Here is a 21154-nt window from a genome sequence, read left to right as displayed (position 1 = left end):
GTGTGTGCTTAAACCTTGTTTAGGATTTGTTAAAACTTAAGGCTGGCATAAATTAAGAAGCATTTCTCTGGTGCCTTCTTACTGAAATGAACAATGGGAAAGCAGTCAAGTTTTACTGAATGTGGTCATAAGATTCACCCTCAGGATCTTTACAACATTTGTGTGATATGTCTAGGGGTACACCTTCTTTCTTCCTCTTGTGATATTTGCTCTTCCTTTGGATCCAGAGATCTGGAGATCAGTGGAATAACTGTATTATCAAAGGTCTTCTTTTGTCAGATCCAGAACCTCAAAAGACAAAGAAACCCTCAGAACAATAGGTCTAAGGATACATACTGTAGCCAAAGAAAAGGATAGTCCAACCCTCAGCTCCATCCTCAGTTGTGAAAGTACCTAGGCTCAAAGAGCATAGGACTTGTAACCCTGTCTGTACTCATACAGTGTAGCAAGAAATTCTTCAGATAACATTTCACAATTCTTCTAAGGAACACATGTCTGGCAAAATTAAAAGCATCCCTTTCAGACTTTCCCCTGACATGTCATTGTTATCCTTCATGTCTTATAGAAGCCCCTCAGAGGCTGATTTAAGTCATCCTAGGCAGAAGTCCCTAAAGACCAAAATTGAAATGGGGGTCGTTCCTTCTCTTTTGACTACAAAGTTGGTTGGATCTGTCCACTTCATCCTTATCCAGGCTCCCTTGTTTGCCCAAATCTCAGCTCCAATATATTCTGAACTAATGTTCCTTCTGGATCCTTTGCCCTAGAGGCCATTTTTCCATGTTTCCTTGGCTCTGAGCTTCTTGGCTCAGACTCATTTTAAATAGCCTGGTCGGATCCATCTGATCTCAGAAGAGTGGGGTTGGATTGGCACCTTCTGACTCACTGGCACTGTTGAAATCTTCAGTGCCACAGTAGATGACAGAACTGTTGGTCCATGACTCCTCATCTCCAATAACCTCCTTCATGGCTTTCTGTTTCCTCCAAAGGAGACATGGATCTGTCTGCCTGAGTGCTTTCAAGAGATCCATTCAAGTTTGGTTTGGCCTTCCAGGTGCTGGGGAGGATTATTACATCTCCCAAGAGATTATGCAGACAGGGTCCAGCAAACTTGGTTCCTCCCTTGGAATTCCTTTTTGTCTTGGCTTGTTCTGCTTTGGCATTCACAGGTCAGAGTCATTCTGTCCATCTGAAACTTCCTACCCAGGAGCAGATGCTGCCTCTGATGATTTGGGAAATTCATCACCGGAACCCTCAAAAAAGAGGGCATGTAACATGAAATACATTGACTTCCCCCTCTGAGTTGCTTGTGTCAGATAACAACTCAGAGGGTGGAGAGAGAACTCAACAGTCCCCCCAGAGGACACCTCCTTTGGTGATACCCTTGAACTGCTGCAGCAAAGGAGATCCTGGCCTACAGCCCCTCCCTCTCAGGATAAGGAGTTATTATTTCAGGTATGCAAGATGACATCTATATCCTGGGTGGGTTCCCTGACCAAGCTCAGATGGTCAGTTCCTAGGAGCCATGTAAAGTTTTATATCTCCTAAACCATAAACCATTTTGGCCCACAACCATCCCAGTTGACTCCATTATTATGGTGGCAGCTACCAAATGTGAATTTTCTGAGGACTGTCTTTCTGTTCATTCTCCTAATATGGAACTGAGGATTATGGATTGATGTGCAAAGCAAATGTATGCTTCAAGCATTATTGCTGTCCTTGCACTGAACTGTGCTACTTATTATGAATAGATTCTTGAGAGGTGTAGCACAAGGGATCTTATCTACTCTGAAGAATCCAATGATGGCAGATTCTTAAAGCAACTGCAAGCTACACTGATGGTCAATTATTAAAATCTCTCCATGTGCCTGAGGCACAGCACGATCAACAGAGCAGGAAAGGAAGCTGACACGGGAGTAGCTATTAGATGCCATGCTTGGCTGAGGTTGTGACTTTGGGGACAGGTTTATAGCATGCACCCCCTATGATGGCTCAGCTATGTGTAGATCTGCTCTTAAAGAAAAGATGCAGAAGAGTGATCAAGATGGAAAGATCTCATCTGTAACTGGAGTTAAGTTTGAGATCCTGCAACACCTTTTGAAGAAAACCCCAAAAAGGACTTATTTGCTCTGGTTTCACAGTTCAGCTCACTTTCTGACAGAGCTAGTTATGACAGAGGTTGCCACTTTAAAGGACACATGCTGAGGAGCCAAGGTGATCCACAAAACTAGGGGCATTATGGCCCCTTTTAAGACCAAAGACCACCGAACCTCTGAAGGTCTGCCTAACTGGTCCTCTCTGGAGGCAGTCAGGGGAGGGGATCTTCCTCTACCCAGACTCATGATTTACCATCATATGAGACAACTGGGAAAGAGGATTAATATCCACAGGCTATTAGATTCCATTTTGGAAACCCCACCTCAAACAGAATTTCCATTGCTGAATGTCCATTCCAACCAGACAAAGGCCAACTTAAAAAAGATTCTTGCTCTTCTCAAAAAAACAAAAAAACAAAAGATCCATTCAGGATGTCCCACCAGACCAGAAAGGATTGGGAGTTTATTCGGCCCATTGTGGACCATGACTTTCTTAACACCTTTGTAAAACAGACCCAGTTCATTTTTTTATTTTTTTGTAGAGAAACATCATGACTTAGCCCATGGGGTGGCTCTACGGACATTCTTTTAGAGGTTTGTGAATTATTCTGGCAGATAAAAACAAATGCAGTGATTAATCCTGTTTAAATGACAACATTTTTATTAACTGTGTATTTAAGCTAAAATCTTTAGGGCTTATGTGAGGTTTTATTTAAGCTGGACCTTTATTTTAAGGTTTGTAATATTAATGTAATGTTTTTATTTAATGTTTTTAACTCTGTCTCTCTCTTTTTTTTTATCTTGGTGTGTCATGTGATTAATGATGTCCTGTTTTCAAACTGCGGTGGTGTGATGGTTTGCTATTCTGATGAAGTTTCACATTTGAAACAAAAGTACTCAAATTAGTATTTATATCTTAACCTGGCTTTTACTTCTCTTGGATTGTAGTACAGTGCCCCTCCCGGTTTGTATTTACGAAAGAATAATTGTCGAGTCAGCTGTATAATAATTTTTTTATGCTTTCTTGTTGGCTGTGCTGCCTGCTATTAGCCCCCTTCTTGGGCAGTTACATCAGTTGTACCTCTTACCAGAATCAGAGTTGGTTGAGAGGAGCTCTCCCTAAGGCAGCCATCAAAAGAAAATCAAAGAATATTTTAAAAAACAACAAGAAACAATTCAGTCTTCATGGATCAAACTTGTTTGTATACACTGTGTAAGACTAATAAAATATTTTTTTGAAAAGAAACTCAATGAAAAAACATTCAGAAGCTACTGCCCTATCAGAGTGTAGGTATGCCTGTGAGTAGTGTTTTCTTCCTTGCACAGCATTTTTCCTTTTCCCCCACAGATGCACAACAGTGAAGTTAGTGTATTTAAAACAATGGGGCTGTGATAGGAGTGAAGCCCCCAACATTGTGGGGGAATGAAGGGAGGTTAATTTTCCTGAAACATATTGTTTTAGGCATACTATCTGTAAGTTTGGTGCTTTCATTATCTTTTTTTTCCAGAAATAGTTAATTCTTTGTGTTGTATGTTTGCATTTAGCAACTCTGTTCTTTCTAAGAGATATCATTTATAGTCCATAAGGGATTTTCCAGCTTTTGTCACTATTGCATTATTATTAATACTAAATATGCCCAAGGATAGTCCTCCTCAGACAGATAAGATTTGGATACATCTTTGGTAGTTTGATAGCTTTGGACTGAAAGTCACTTGCTTAAACGTTTTCAGTAGTTGTTGAAATGAAAGTGTCATTCTTTGACTGTAGAAGATGAAGCTGGAAATCCTGAGTAGTAACTGGCTGTTCTCTCTGACTTTGTGTGCATGCTTAATTGTTCCTTATGTTTTTGGCTGCCAGTCATTATTGTGTATCAATAGAAACCCTACACAACACACGTAAATATTATGTTTTCCTTGCAGATTATGAAGTAACAAGTAGTGTTTCTGCCTTGTAATATAAGATTTATGCTATCCACAAACAGCGAATAGAATTGATTGTAGAAAACTTGCCAGCAGAATTCTGCTAGGAAGTGGCTCATGGAATTTTACTCACTTTCTTTGAGAAAACAATACAAAATCAGGGAGTATTTAATTTGAAGTAGAGAAAAAAATACAGAATGCATTGCAGATGTGATCAGTAAAGTGCTCTACGGTATGTGAAAATGTGTCGAAATTACATAATCTGACCAAAATTATGCATGATGTCTATAATTTCCTGCGTCCTCATAAATCTTAGTAATGATCTCGCCAAAGTTAGTTTACTGAAGTATAATGAAAGACTGCTGCTGTTTTTTATGACCATAGGATCATGTTGACTCTTATATTTCCATTGAAAGCAATCCGCTACAAGTGATTTACTGAGATTCACTCCCCCAATGTTTGTGAAGTTGCTGCTCCATGAGAACAAAGAAGTTTCTTATGTTTGGGTTCTAAACAATAGTGATAGACTTCATTGTGCTGTCTCTCTAATCAGATTGATTATCGGCACAGCATATTACAAACATATTAATCGCTATAATTTCAACAATGATGAAAAATGACTCCCTCTCATTTTGTTTTACAGCAATGCACTATTGAGATCAGAGGAAAAGATCAAATATTCATAACTTCATATGCACACAACTGTGCTCAGATTTTCAAAAACAATATTTCTACAATAGTGTTTGTTGAAACAGATCATTTCCATGTAAACGTTATTATTTACGACCTACTAACTATTATCATCAAGGTCTCCCGATTAACACAGGTAAGCATATTTAAAGTGTACTGCTTCATTTGTTTATATTATTTTCATTTCACTTCATTGCTGTTATATTTTTAATGTACCACATTTTATTAATTTTATAACACATCACTTGAAATACCAATATGTTTCATACTGTCAGCATTTAACAGTCGTATCTGGCAGGTCACCAGCATTAATGTATAAATGCCATTTATGTACATTTACTGCCAGGTCTGCCAATTAACTATGCTCGGCCCTAATATAGTAATAACCGACAATGTGGGTGTGGTATACTGAAGATTTACCCATGGTTGGTGTGGATTAATCATGAAGATGAATCCCGAGTGATTAGACAAAGCCAACCATAGGAAGATGAATATACCACACCACTGATTCAGTTATTGCTATTATACAATGACATTATTTAAGAAAAAAACATACATGTTAAGTTGTCTATCTCGCCTTCATTCTTGCTGGATGGGTTCGGAGCCGACCTCGGCTCCGACTCGGCCACTGTAAAAGCTCGAGAGTTGGTTCCACCGGCTCGAGGCTCCCCTTATATCCCACAATGCTAGGCGAGAGTTACCTCAGATCTCGTTTGCCGCTACAGCTTCGAGGTTGGTTGCTTCTACCGGTTCCTGGTGAGTGTTAGCTTTTTCTTCAAAAAGTTACTCTTTTTTCCCCTTTTTGACTTATTTCTTCCTAGATTAGTGTAGAACACTGAGACTTTTTCCCCGACCCTATTTTTCCCCGTTTTCTTACTAAAAGAACCGTTGGTTCTTCCTTTGGGCCTTTGGCCTTCCCTTCCCTAGGGAGTGTTTGTGTAGTTGCTTTAACCTTTTGTACTTAAGTATTAGTATTTTTGGCTAAAATTATTATTATTTTTAGTATTACTAATTTTTGCTGACAGGGTATAACTGTGTGTTTGGGTGTGTGTTAGTGTACACCTGTCAGTTAGGGAAATGTCAAAAGAAGCAAAGGTCTCCAAGAAGTGTGATGCGTGCTGTCAGAAAATGTCTCTGACAGACGCTCACACTTCTTGTGTCTATTGTCTGGGGCCTTTGCACCTGCAGGACTCCTGTGCTGTGTGCCATGGCTTCAGCCCCAGGGTCCTGCAGGAAAGAAAAAACAAGTTGATTCTGAGAGGCTTGTTGAAGCCAGAGGATTCCCTGTCAGTTTCAACAGGGAAGCCCTCTAAGGCATCGAGGTCTTCGGCTCCGGCTTCTGAGCCGAGACCTCAGGTTGTTCAACCTTTGCCTTTATCGGCTCCGGCTGGAGCCGATAAGACTCAGTCCACAGTTTCTGTGGCTTCCTCGGCTCCGCCGGAGCCGAGGTTATCGAGTACCCGTGTCGGCTCCGACAAGATCTTCGGAGCCGACAACCAGAAAGAGGTCTAGGTCACCTTCTCTTGGCTCCGTTCATTCGGCTCCAGGATCTCCCCTGCTGTCTGAACGGAGCCAAAGGTCTCATTCCTCTAGGTCATCGAGGCTTTCCGATCATGACCTTCAGAGGGTGGTGAGTCGACTACTTAAGTCCGAGGCACTAGCCCAGATGCTTCAGAGCCCGACTCATCAGTCGGTGCCTGCCCCGTCCATCAACTCTTTCCTCCTTCGACTCTTTTGAGTTCGGAGCCGGGTCGTGTCGGAACCGAGACTGTGGTCACCGGGCCGAGACAATTGTCTTCGCCCGTCGTCGGCTCCGTTTTCTTCCTTGGAGGAATCTCGGCGCCGGACTTCCCTCGTCGGCTCCGAGGGGGTGAGTGGCATCGGATCCTTGTCCGACCCCCCTCTCCCTCTCGGTGCTTCGGCGCTGGTGAGTTCGGCTCCGACATCGACCTCGGAGCCATCACTGTCGGTGCCGAGGGGGGTCCTTAGCTCCTCGGAGCGGGGACCTCTAGCTCTGCCTGACAGGGGTGCATTCGAGGTCATGCGGAGTGTGTTAGAGCCTGGCTCTACTCCACAGTCGGCTCCGTCAGCCCCTCCCTCTATGCTGCCTCAGGGTAAGTCGACTCACTCCCTCATCCCGGACCGCAGAGAGCCAGCTCCTCAGGAGCCCCCTTTGGGGATTTCATCCTCTTCCGAGGCCTCTCCTGATTTGGCAGAAGAGCCTCCTCGGAAGAGGAAGTGCAAGAGGAAGCACATTGACTCACCTGAGTCTATCACGTCGGACACAGATCTGGATGATTCTGAGGGTTCCCCCCGTTCCCCTTCTGAAGATGTCTCATTTGCAGACATTCTGGAGATCCTGAAACAGAGGGGAAATTGGCCAGCCCTCAACCCTTCGGAGGACGAATCTGTGTATCTTGAGGCATTTGGCTCTCGTCCTTCCACCTCCTGGGTGTCCCCCTTCGACCGCCTCATGCAGGTGGTTGCTAAGAAGGCATGGACGGCTCCTGATTCAGTGGACCCCACTCCCAGGAGACCCTCCAAATTCATCACAGCTCCATCAGACAAGCAATTTTTATCAAAAGGAGTTTCTGTGGATGCTATGGTGGTAGCTGCCGCCACAAAGAAGGAACTGGCTGATCCTTCAGTGCCTGTCCATCCACCTAACAAGGAATCTAGGTCCATGGATAGGTACGGAAGCGGATGTTCTCCTCAGCGACATTTACCATGCGTTCGCTGAATTACCTGTGCCATTTCACTCGTCTTCAAAGGGACTTGATCAAGGAAGCGAGTGAAATGTTAAGGACCCTACAGCTGCGGGTTTCCAAGAGAAAATGAACACGCAGCTGGCTACCCTTAATTCCATATCCAACTCCTCCATGCGCCTCCTCTTATGCGGCCGATGGAGTGAGCAGAGCCGCAGGGACAGGGTAGCCTTACGTAGGCACGCCTGGATGCGGCTATGCAACTTTATGAACCTTTCAAGACGTCTTTCACGAACTCCCCTTTGATGGATCATCTCTCTTTGGTCCTCAAGTAAAAGAAACCCTGACTAGGTGCGAGACTGATGGCAAGACCCTTTCTGCCGTCGGAGTCCGTTTTCGACTCCTTCTAGGCCTTACCCCAAAGGCCAGAAGGGTGGGAAGATGTGGTTCCGTAAACAATCTCAAGGGACTTCGCCTGGACGACAGAGTCGTTTCCTACCAAAGGCAGAGGTGGGAATAACAATGGTAGACGCCGCCCTAGGGGCAGGGGGTCCGCAGAACCAGGGCAATCGGGAAACCTTTCCTGACAAGCCCTTTCAGCATCCCCGAGGTGTTGCCTGACTGCCCATCTTCGGAGGCAGTCGGGGGAAGATTGTCACTGTACCCAGAAGCCTGGCTATCCCTGACTCAAGACAAATGGGTACAGTCCATCATTTCCGAAGGCTATTCTATCCCCTTTCTTCGTTTTCCAAATCAGTCAAAAAAATCCCTTCCAGATGTTCCACCCGCTCAAAGGGATATAGCAGCTTTGGAAATTTCAAAACTGCTTGCAAAAAGAGCAATTCAGTCAGTGCCAGCAGACCAACAAGGATCCGGAATCTACTCAAGGTTCTTTTTAGTTCCAAAGAAAACAGGGGACTGGAGACCGATTTTGGATCTCAGTGTCTTGAACAAATCAGTCAAGAAAACAAGATTTCGGATGGTCACGCTGCAATCCATTCTTCCCTTTGGGCAAAGGAAACTGGATGTGCTCTATAGACCTTCGGATGCGTACTATCACATAAAATGAACAGACGCTCCAGAAGATTCCTCCGCTTCAGGCTGGGAACCAGTCATTTTCAGTTCAGGGCCCTGCCCTTTGGTCTCACCACTGCCCCCCGGGTGTTTACCAAATGCATGGCAGTGGTAGCTTCTCACCTGAGACGACAAGGATTCCAGGTGTTTCCATATTTGGACGACTGGCTTCTCACAGCTTCCACCAAGCATCTCCTTTTGATGGCCAGAGATTATACTTTTCGCGTTTGTCAAAAACTGGGTATTTCAATAAATTGCGAAAAGTCTGTTTTGTCGCCTTGTCGTACTATTACCTACATAGGCGCAAATTTAGATACTATAAACATGTCTGCAAAGCTAACGAACCAAAGGATATCAGACATTCACAAATTGGTGTCACTTCTTCTCAACAACAACAGAGCCAAAGCCAGGTTAGTTCTAAAGGTGTTGGGAATCATGGCAGCGCCATACCTCTCTCCCATTGGCCAGATACCACATGCGGATCCTTCAGTGGATGCTTTTTCTCAATGGTCATACCAGGAACTTCCAATGTCTCACACCATTATGATCACGCAAGCGTGCAAAAGCATCTCATGTGGTGGATGTCTTCCCCAGCTCCTGTCGGGAAGACCATCAGTTCCGCCTCCTCCGGATGTTACTCTGACAACGGGTGCCTCCCTGATCGGGTGGGCAGGGCATTATCAGGGCAGGACAGTCCAGGGCACATGGCAACCAAACGAATGCCACTTGCACATAAATGTTCTGGAGATGAGAGCAGTGCTTTTAGCGTTGCAAGCCCTTCAAGACTCTCTTCCCTTAGGAACGATTGCAATCCAGACAGACAATATGTCTGTAGTGTGGTACATCAACAAACAAGGCGGAACCAGATCATACCCCCTGTGTCGAGAAGCACTCAGACTGTGGCAATGGGCGATTTCTTCTCAGCATTTTCTGATAGCAACGCACATCCCCGGGAAGTCCAATCACATTGCGGACAAGTTGAGCAGAGCTATACTCATGCCTCACGAGTGGTCTCTGAAAGACTCTGTAGTGAGAGAGATATTTCTCAAGTGGGGTCAGCCTTGTTGCGATCTTTTTGCTACTCCCCAAAACAGCAAGTGCAGAGAATACTTCACTCTATTCCCTTTACCAGGCCAACCCATCAGGGACGCTCTAGTCCAAGTTTGGCCCCGGGGACTTCTGTATGCATTTCCTCCTTTCCCTCTGATCTCTCAAGTAATACAGAAAGCTATCGCTCAGAAGGCCTCATTGATCCTCATTGCTCCTTACTGGCCTCGACAAGTGTGGTTCCCCTTTCTACATCGTTTCTCTTGAGCGACCGTGGAGTCTGGACCTAGTTCCAGATCTTTTGATCCACCAATCGGGTCAGTTTCATCGCTCCCTCCCTCTCTGAACCTCACTGCTTGGTTCCTCCAGTTCCAACCGTAGCCAGGCTTCCTCATTTATCTCACTCGGTTAGAGATATATTGATAGCTTCCCATAAATCTTCCACTCGAAAGATTTATTTGAGTAAGTGGAAACGCTTCTCATATTGGGCACAAGGAAAGGACATAGATCCTTTCACCGCTTCCATCCAACTAGTCCTTGATTTTCTAGCTGAACTCTTCCATGCAGGTTCATCTCCATCTACTCTTAAGGTTCAGTTGGCAGCTATTTCTAATTTTCATGTGGGCATTTCTGAATCTGCCCTAATGTCCCACAAACTTTGCAAAGCCTTTTTGAAAGGAGTTTTTCTTCTCAGACCTCCTATAAGAAATCCTCCTTCTCCTTGGGACCTAAATTTAGTTCTTGCTTCTTTGATTCTTTCCCCTTTCGAACCTGCAGCTTCGTGTTCCTTGAAATTATTATCATGGAAAACTCTCTTTCTGGTGGCTATCACATCAGCCAGAAGAATTTCAGAACTTCAAGCACTCAGTTGTCGTTCTCCTTATCTTTTGTTCCATAAGGACAGAGTTTCCTTACGAACTAACCCGTCCTTTTGCCTAAGGTGGTTTCAACATCAAATCTAAACCAAAGCATTGACCTCCTGTCTTTTTCCCAGAGTATTCAAATAGGTCTGAACAAAATTACACTGCCTGGATGTTCATCGTCAATTAAGGTACTACTTGGACAGGACAAAACAATTCAGAAAATCTGATCAGCTGTTTGTCTCCTATGCGGAAAGCAGAAAGGGACTTCCAGTTTCAAAGGTATCATTATCCAGATGGCTAACATCTCTGATTACCCTTGTTTATGAGATTAGACACCAAAACTGCCTAATAAACCTAAAGCCCATTCCACCAGAGCTTTGGCTACTTCTCTAGCCTTCCAAGACAGACTGCCTATTGACACCATTTGTGCAGCGGCTACTTGGGCTACTCCTCACACTTTTATTTCCCATTATAAGTTGGATTTAGCTTCTAGGCATAGAGCTAATTTTGGTTCCACTGTTCTCAGGAGTCTGTTCCGTTAGGCCACCGGGACAAGGTGCTAGGGACGGTCCCATCCAGCAAGAATGAAGGCGAGATAGACAACTTAACATATAGAAGTTATGTTCTTACCATAACGTTCCATGTTAGTTGTCTTCTTCTCGCCTTCTTCTTGCCCCACCCTTCCCCTGGCCTGGACAGACCTAGAGGAGTTGTGATCGTGACCTCTCTTTCTACCACCTCTTTCTTAGTCATATGCTATTATGCATATTTCTTGGTTCAGGATGTAGGTCACCCTTCTTTCTTCCTGTTGTTAGAGGTGGATTCTGTTTTGCAGTTATACTGTTATAAGCTGGGGTTAGCTTACAAACGAGATCTGAGGTAACTCTCGCCTAGCATTGTGGGATATAAGGGGAGCCTCGAGCCGGTGGAACCAACTCTCGAGCTTTTACAGTGGCCGAGTCGGAGCCGAGGTCGGCTCCGAACCCATCCAGCAAGAAGAAGGCGAGAAGAAGACAACTAACATGGAACGTTATGGTAAGAACATAACTTCTATTTTTCTTAAATAATGTCTTTGTATAAAAGCACCGTGGTGCTCTTCTGCCTTTTCCGTGGTATCCTGAGGCATTGCTGATGTACTGCGCATGCTTATGGGACTTATGTTCCCATGCTTACGCAGTATACCAGTGCTGTGTAAAGGGAACAATGAGGACACAAAGATCTCCATTGCTTTTTTTTTTTTTTCTTAAAAAAAGAAACCGGGAGGCTTTTAACCTACAAGAGAGACAGGACAGAGAAAATAAAAGGATAATCAGGTACGTTTCTTTAATTTTGCATAATGTACCTATTTACCCTTTTACTTTTTTCTGCGCTGTCTCTCTCATTCATTTGGGTCTCCAGTTTTGTGAGCTTATTTAAAAAATTAAGGAAAAATTTTTATTGCATATATTAATGGAAGAAAGTCCAGAGGACTGCACCTTTTTCCATTGGTATATGCTGAAATTTACAATGGTCATGCTGGTTGAGTTGATCAATCAGCATGCTACTTTTTCAATGCTAATGGCCAGTCACTGTATAATAGAAGCTATCTAACATCTATTTTAAAATCCATCTTATTATGCTGCTTATTTATTATTTCTTTATTTATTTACATTTGTTTACCGGGAAAGTCTGACTGGGCCAGAAGTTCATTTTCAGCAGAGGCCCGGGGGGGAAAAGCTCCACAGAAATATAAACAAAATACAATAATTAGATAGTACAATAGTATACGTACAGTAAGATGCAGAATACAGATATTCTAGGTAGTCTATACAAAGTAGTATTTGATGCAGTTTTCTAGTAGCTACAAGTTCGAAAAGAAAAACACACAAGCATTTCAGTGAAGATCCCAGAGAAAAATAAAATTAGTACTGTGTACATATTAAATAGTTATGAACAAATGAGATTTTATATATAAGATATGGATATAGATATATGGGTCCACTTTGTAATTTCTACTTAATATATCTCGAAATTCAGTATTTCAAAACCACAAAGGTGAAAACCCAACCACAGCTCACAAATTCGAAAACACACAACCGCGAAATTCAAAATCCCATAATTACGCTACACATACAGTACACACATAAACATACAAACCCCCCCCACAATCAAACAAACTCATCTAAACTACATATAAGCAGGGGTGCAAGCCCCCATGCACCCCCCATGTGGGGGGCTGTGCCCCCCACAGCCCCCCTACTTATTTATTCTAACTCCGAGATTGCACGAACAGAAACACAAACAAAACTCGCACACACACACATCTTACAGTCCCTCAAACAGACACATAACAATCACAACACATACTTACACACACTAAACCCCTAACCAACATACTTAGACACACAAACTTACCAAAATTAAACCTAAACATCCACATACTGTACCAACGGAAGCAGAAATTCAAAATGTCCCTGCTTCAGTATTTTGAAATTTCATGCTTCTGCCTGTTTCGTAAATGTAAATCTGCAGCTTTGTAAGTTTGAAATACTGAAATTCGAGAGTTCAGTATTTCGAATTTACAAAGTGGACCCACCCACACACACACACACACACACACACACACACACACTCACACTCACACTCTCACTCTCACTCTCACTCTCACACTCTCTCACACACACACACACACACACACACACACACACACACACACACACACACATTTTTTTTTTCTATTTTCTTTTTTTTTTTTTTTTTTGAGTAGTAATAAACTCTAAGGAGAGGGAGAACATGAGGTAAGGAGAGGACAGTGTGTTGAGAGAGTTATAGATATCTTGTCCTTCAGGTCTGGCGCAGGAGGAATACCAGTTCTTGGATAGATGTTCAAATAGTAGTTTGAAATTGGTAGACTCAGGTGTGGTTTGGAGGGTGAGGGTACAGAGTTCCATAATTTGGCTATCTGATTTGAGAATAGGGCTTTACCATGAGTGTTGTTAGCTTTGTTTACTGTGAGAATGTTTCTGTCTGCGGATCTTAGACTTGGTGAGCATGAGTAGGGAACAACAAGTTCCTTGAAGGATGGGCAACTGTCAGGATGGAAGATGCTATTGTGTGTGAATTTAAGTTGGTAGAGATGGAGAAAGTTAGGTAGCTTGAGCCAGTTAAATTTATGTAGAGCAATACAATGGTGGATTTGGTGGTCAAGGTTGTAGCAAGTTTCCAATTTGGTTAAGTCTGATTTTTTTAATTTGGTAAAGAGAGGGAAAGCATATAGGAGCGTAGAGAGGAGGAAGGTTCTAGATATGGCTAGTCTGGTATGGTCAGTGAGGAATGGCTTGTTTCTGTACAGTGTGCCAAGTTTGGTGTGAAATAATCTGAGTTTGTTGTCGATTGTCACGCTAAGGAGTTTTGTATGCTCAATTTGTTGGATGACTGTGTTTGCTCAGAGAATGGTGAAAGGAGATGTGATTGGTAAGTGTTTGCCACTGGTAAATATATTAACTGTGTCTTTTTGAGGTTGAGGATTAGTTGTGTTTTACTTAGAGATGTTTTTATATCATTATAAGCTTGTTGGGCTACTATTTGAAGGTCTGGTAAGGTATCTGCTGAGAGATTAAAATCAAATTGTCCGCATACTGAACTACTTCAGCATTTGGTGTGGATGAGGTTAGATCATTGGAGAAGATGGTGAAAAGAAGGGGTCCTAGTATGGACACTTGGGGGACTCCGAGACAGGCAAAAGTGGTGAGAGTTTGGATTTCCATAGTACTGCTTGTTGTCTGTCAGAAAGGTAGTTTAGGAACCAGGAGAGGGAAGTCTTTGATAGGTTTGGTGAGGCAAGAGTACTAAGGAGTTTCTGATGGGAGACGGTGTTGAACGCTTTTGACATGTCTAGGACGATTGATGCTACTTGCTGGTTTGAATTTCTCAGTTGGTTGATGGTGTTAGAGAAATTAATTAGAGCTGTGGTGGTGGTGTGTTTCTGTCTGAAACCGTGTTGGGAGGGAGAGATATTGTTGTGAGATAACAGATATTGTAGTAATTGAGTGTGGATACACTTTTCCAGAATTTTGATACAGGGGGAAAGGATGGCTATGTGTCTGTAATTGTTTAATTCTGTTGGTGTTCCCCCTTTATGTAAAGGAATGATATAGGAAATTCTTCATAATTTTGGGACATATTTGTTCTGCTATAGACCTGTTTACCAGAATGGAGATAGGCAGAGCTATGGCATCAGCTGAAAGTTTGAGGTACTCACTGGGGAGTTGGTCAGCTGTTAAGGAAGAAGGTTTCATTGTTTTCAGCATTGTTCTTATGGTGTTACTGGGATAGGTTTGAGGTCAGAAGAGTTGTTAGTTTCCACATTAGGTAGAAGAAATGGTGGGGTGGAATTGTTCCCTGTAACTAAAGAAAGGATGATGTTTATAAAGTAGATGTTGATTTGCGAGTCAGTACTCACACTTTAGTTATTGGTTGTTTTCTCTTGGGTTGTAGCTTTACCTGGGTGATGGAGCAAGTTAATTGCTTGCCAGAACTTTGTGGGATTATTTTCATATTTGTTTTTCATAGATGTATAATATGTTTTTCTGTCTAGTTTTGAGTTTTTTTTTGTTTGATTGCAGAGCTGCTGGTATGCTAGCAGAGTTTTATTGTCTTTTGTCTTCTGGTATTGAAACCATGTTTTGTCCCTTAGTTTTTGAAGTCTAAGGGTTTCTTTTGATATCCAGGGCAATCTCTTATTTTTAACACATGTACAAGTTGGTGCTAAGCAATTTAGAACAGCTAGAAATGTGTCCTTGAAGTATGTTACGGCCTGGTCAAATTGGAGATGGAGTGGTGTCCAGTTGCATTTATTGAGCATGTGTAAGAATGCTTTGTTGGAGAAGTTTTTGGTATTTTGTACAACTTTGTAAACTATGGTTCTGGGTGGGATGAGCTGATGATGGATTAAGTAGGTAGGTCTGTGGTCACTTAAATTATTTGGAAGGCATCCGGAGAGATAGTTGCGGGTGGTACTGTTAATAAGTGACCAGTCTAAGATAGATTTCCTTTTGCTATGTTTATCTACTTGAGTGGGAAACTGGATTGTTTGGGAGAAACCAAGTCGATTTATGAAGGTGCAGAGGTTATTATCAGTGCAAGTGTTCCAGTCTAAGTTGAAGTCGCCTGTGATAAAGGTTTCATGGCTGTAGGCTGAGGTTGTCCAGGCTATGAGTTCCACAATGCCAGTGGGAGTATTGTTGGAAGGTATGTAAGTGGCTATTATGGCAATATTTTTCTTTTTTTCTTTTGTCTGAGTTGTGTTACTAAGACTTCAAAGTTGTTGTAAGGATATTTGATGGGTAAGTAGTCTATGCTTAAGTTATCTTTGTAGACGATTGCAACTCCGCCACCCTTCTTCCTGATCCTGTCTAACCTGTGTATGCTGTAACCTTGAGGGAGTATGTCTATGTCTCTTATATGGGGTTTTAAAAAAGTTTCTGTTGCTGTAAGAATGTCTGATGAGTATTGTGCAATGGTTGCATGAAATCTGTGATTTTGTTAACTAGACTTCTATGGGTCATGTTAAGAATTAGAAGGTCTGTAGATTTAATGTGTGGAAGGGGTGGAATGGTAGCCATAATGGTATGTTGTGCAGTATGTGGCCCGGGATTGGGGTGTATATCACCACTACAGAGAATCTGTGATAATATACATGTATGTTTGTCTGACAATTTGGAGAGTATGTGAAGATGTTTGCTGAAGTGGTTAGTGGTATTGCTCACAACTACATGTTTGAAGTAGAAGCATGAAATAGTTGTGTGATTGAAGAGTTGGGAGGAGATGGCAAGGTAGGAGAGTGGTTGGTATTAGTAATAATATAGTGTGGGGCTATGGACACATTGTATCTGTAAGTGTGTAAGATGTTAGATAGTATGCTGAGTAGAGTGATTAAGGACAGTTACAATTAAGTTGTGCGAGGAGAGAGGGAGGAGTGTTACAAATAGTGTATTGGTTAATTGAAGTGTGATTGGCAAATGGAGGGTGATTCTTGATTGGAGGAAGTTAGGAGCGTGGTTAGAGTTGTTATAAGTCTAGGTGATGCAGTGGTGGGTGGGAATAGAGGTAGGGTAGAGGAGTGGAGTGAGCCAGAGTGTAGCAGGTTGGGCCCCCTCACAGAAGAGTGCAAAGAAAAACAATCAGTATGAGAAGCGGAAGCACTGGAGCTTTAAGCTAAGTGAAAGCAAGGAAGAGGTAGAGGCAGAAAGGTAGGAGTGTAAGCAGAAAGCTGCAGAAATCCTACTCTTATGGGCTTGGTGTGTAAGCAAAACAAAGGAAGACAAATCTCTCTGGGGACAAAATATACCAAGTAAATGTTACTAGCCTTACTTTAAAAGTATTTAATGTGGGGGCAGATTTATTTGGGGCAAGATACAGCAAGTATATTGTTAGTTGTGCCACAAGTGGCAAGAGATGAAGCTATAGTTGCCCGGGGTGGGGGGAGAGTCCTTGCAGGTGTGCACACTGGCCAAAACAATGTTTAAAAATAACTAGTAAAAGTAACAAATTTGCTATAAAAAGAAATGTAAATAACCAGTCACAATGTTTAAAACATAACTATTGAGGGCGAAATCTGCTAATAAAAATAACTGTAAACATTCAGTCACCTATGCAGACTTGTCTGGTAGGTATCCTTTTTACAAAGTGTTATTTTTGGCTTGCAATAACTGTAGGGAGAAACCAGATTGTACTTATGCTTTTGTTTTATGAATTCTTGAAAATTCAAATTTTCATGCTCCCAAAAACTTTCCTTTTACATAATACACAGATGCATTCTGGATTTCTGTCTGCTCAACAGTGTAGGGATATGTTTATCCTAATGCTTATTATAGTCAACTCAAGAAACACAATACTTGTATGATTTCCTTAGAACAATTTCAAAAGTTAAACATAATTTGCTGTCTTGTTTGTTGATATAGAATGAACATATGCATATCACTAAATTTTGTGGTGGGGTACAGAGATCTGCATATACTTAAAAAAATACAGAGTTTTAGTTTTGGTATTAAGCTTTGATTTCTTTGGCTTATTTGCTCTTTACAATCACTGTCTTCTTGGCCACTATCACCTTTGGTCTCACAGTAGCTTTACAGATGTATAAAATGTGTGCTTTAGCTATACACAAACACTAACAATGTCTGCTCTATGGAACATTCAAGGAAAAGTGCTGAAGACTTTGGACAAGTTCTTGGATGTTATATACATACATATATATATATAGATATATATATATATATGTCTGCACTGTAGACATCGAGTTTGCTTGGTTATGAAATGATTGGGGAAGTATAACTGTGAAATAGAGCTGAAGCACAGGTGCTTGTAGATGTTGAAACTCATCACACAGGTATCTAGCACTGATCAGAGGTGAAATACCTGAGGGCTGATCATGTATCATCCATTAATTGAAATCAGTTGCTAGTCAGGACATTACAGAGGATCATGAACAGAATGTACCATCCATGATGAGGTAAAGGTCATGCAGTCAGAAGGTCATGCTTAGAATGTACCATTCATCTAGATCCAATGAATAAGGCAGAACAGAGAATCACAATCAGGATGCACCATCCTTGACAAGGTGCAACTCAGGACAATACCGAGGATCATGATCAGAATGTAAAATGTATGATGAGGTAAAGGTCATACAATACAGAATGTCATGGTTAGGATGTATCATTCATCTACATCCAAAGATCAGGACAGAACAGAGAATCATGATCAGGATGTACCATCCTTGACGAGGTGCAAGTCAGGACATATCATGTATGATGAGGTAATGGTCATAGCAGTACAGAAGGACATGATCAGGTTGCATTATCTGGGATGAAGTCCAGATCTTGACATCTGTACTGTCATTTCATCATGAATAGAACATCCTGCTCATGACCTCTCTACTGTTATAATCTCTACCTTCTGTTCATGAATGGGGCATCCTGGTCATGATTCCTTGTACTGTCCAGACCTGCACCTTGTCATGAACAGTGAATTCTAATTGTGATCCTCTGCACCATCTTGATCTGTACCTTCTCATGGATGGTATATTCTGATAATGATCCGAACCTGTTCCACATCATGAATGGTTCACCTTGATTATAATCCTCTGCACTTTTCTCACCTGAACACCTCATTATGGAAGTTACATCTTTACCAAAGTCCACTGCACTGTCAAACCTTTATGTCCTGATTAAGATTCTCTGTGCTGTGATGACTTGCACCTCATCAACAGTATATCTTTATGATGATCCTGTGTATTGTCCTAACCTGTCTCTTATCAAGAATGGTCTCACTTACAACCAGGGTTCTCTGTAAAATGTGTTTGACACTGCTGGTGCTGTTTCTAGAGTATCTACCACTAAGTCATTGATGATGAGATTTGCCTAGCAGTATTTTCAGAATTTACCAAAGGATATCAACGCTGAGATCCTGAATGTTTTCCTGGGTAACAAGGTCCTTCCTTTACTGAAGTACTTAAAATGGTCTGATGAATACTGCCTTGTAAGATGGAATGAGATCTGTGTAATTTACAGACTTACAGAATCTTTGGTAATTTGGGACAAACAAAATAGTAAGAGAGGTCAGCAATTAACTTTCTCAAATTGTCAAAGAAAGTCAGCAGAAATTAGATTTTTCAACCCCCCATTGCCATAATATAAGAACATTTTCTACCCATTCAGGTGCATTTTTCAGGAAAAGAAATAAGCATTCCCAGAAAGATACATGCAAACAACGTTTCAAAAAACAATGTCGGAGAGATTCAAAGAAGAAGAAAGGAGGATTCTCCAAAAACTAAGGACAGTCTAAGAAAACAGACTGAATACAATATGCCCCTTCATGCTTTCTCCTACTCATCTTGGCAATCTTGTAAATCTTTCCCAAAGTCTACGTCTTTCCTTTCCTTTATTGCATCAAGTAACTTCAGACACCTGGGCTCTGAGAATCGTTCAAAAAGTCTGCGGCTGGCAGTGGGATTCCTTTCAACCTTTTCAAGAATCTTTCTGGTGCCAAAGAAAGAATGAACCTGCCCTAGACCCTTCTCTTCCAAATCTTCACATCAAAATCCCAAAGTTTAAAATGCTCTTTAAACAGTCTCTGTTACCAATCATTCCACCTCTCAGTTTGTTGATATCTCTGAATTTAAAATGTATTTATCATCACATTCCCATTCTCAAGTATTTCAGGTACATTTTACTTATTTCTATGTCTGGTTTGCATTTTCAGTTTTCTGCTTTTCCCTTTGATTTGTCAACAGTTCCAGGTATGTTGACAGAGCCTTGCTGCTGTAATAAGCCACTGCAGGCTGCAGAGCATTTACATTTTTCTGTACGTAGATGATTACCGTATTTTTGCAGCTTTTTCACAATTTGGCAAGAATTTCTGGCTTGGGTAAAAAACTTTTTTTACTTAGTCAACTCACAAGATAGAATTTTTGGGATGCCAACTGGACACATCCCTCATGATGGCATTCCTTCCTCAGGACAGAATAGAATGTTAATGAAACAGGTTTTGATATGTTCCAGCTAGTCTGTGGCATCTGCCAGGGATTTTCTCAGAATTCTAAGTTTCATTGCATCAACTATTCTTTTGATTTCTTTGTCCAGTCTTCACATGAAAAAGATTCAATGGTTTATCTGATCATTTTAGACCCAAAACAATTATCCCCTTTCATTTCTGATTCTAGTAATGGAGTTTGTGAAAACAATTTCTTTGATGGGTGAATCAGTTGTCTCTCAATCCTGGTCTCTCCTTTTCTCTTCCAGCCTCTGTTCAGTGTGTAACCACAGATGCACCAGAATTAATTGAGGAGCTATGTTAGGTGTGAAAGTCCAGAGCCAGTGAAACAAGCAATACAAATCAAAGCACATAAATGTCCAAAAAGAGATGTCTCTAATAAATGTTGTTAAATATATAAACCTCTGTACTCCAGACTTTGTGCTAGTAATTACAGATAACACCACAGTGATCTAGTATATTATCAAAGGGGGAATCCAGGGTCCTGCCCCCTTCCAGAGTAACTGTGACAGCCTGGTATCTAATGACTCAGCACAATCTCTTCATTCAGGCTACCTGTATTCTGTTAGAGCAAAACATTATTGCAGATATGCTGACAAGGACCAGGACAGACATTCAGAAATGGAAGTTACACCCAGTGGTCTCCCAGGAATTGATCCATCTGTGGAAATCCATCAAATAGATCTGTTTGCCTCTCTCCACAACAGACAGTTAAAGAAATTCTGATCCTGGACTTATTGCAGTAAGGCTTAGAAGACAGCTGCCTTTTGCAATTCCCATGGAAGAAAGTGTTCATGTATAGTTTCCATAATTTTCTTTGTTAACCAAGTTTTTTTTAAGTTTCAGAAGAGCTCTGCAAGGATAAATATGGTGAAGCCTTTTTGGCCCAGACAACAGTAGTTCTCCCTTCTTTGAAAATGTCAAATGGCAATTACCACAAGCTTCCTCACAGAATGGAATTCCTCACACAGGACTCAGATTGTTTGATAGATCCCAACCTGCAACTTCTTCAACTGATGGCATGGACGACAAATGTTTAATACCTTTTTAGGCACCTTTTTCTGTGGACATGCAGTAGGTATTAAGAGGAGTCAAAGAAACCTGCTACTAGAAAATATTGTATGGATAAGAGGAAGAATTTTTTAGTTCATGTAAAGACAAGAATCAGGATTCTTTTAAGGTTCATACTACTTTGATTCTGCAATATTTGCCTCTGGTATTATCCTCTGGC

The 21154-nt window shown here is 41.6% G+C and overlaps 1 protein-coding gene across 1 annotated transcript in view; it reads left to right on the top strand.

Annotated features, from left to right (window-relative positions):
- Nucleotides 1–21154, top strand: part of LOC122791455 (mucin-6-like) — a 1068266-nt gene that overhangs the window by 892384 nt on the left and 154728 nt on the right. Inside the window, exon 23 of the mRNA XM_044059200.1 lies at nt 4657–4839. Coding sequence (XP_043915135.1) covers nt 4657–4839 — 183 coding nt within the window. The remainder of the gene's footprint in view (nt 1–4656; nt 4840–21154) is intronic.

Source organism: Protopterus annectens, chromosome 17.part0, assembly GCF_019279795.1.
Source record: "Protopterus annectens isolate FY-2018-M chromosome 17.part0, PAN1.0, whole genome shotgun sequence".
Classification (NCBI taxonomy): Eukaryota; Metazoa; Chordata; order Ceratodontiformes; family Protopteridae; genus Protopterus; species Protopterus annectens.
The sequence above is the reverse complement of the archived record's forward strand: the minus strand, read 5'-3'. Positions and strand labels throughout refer to the sequence as shown.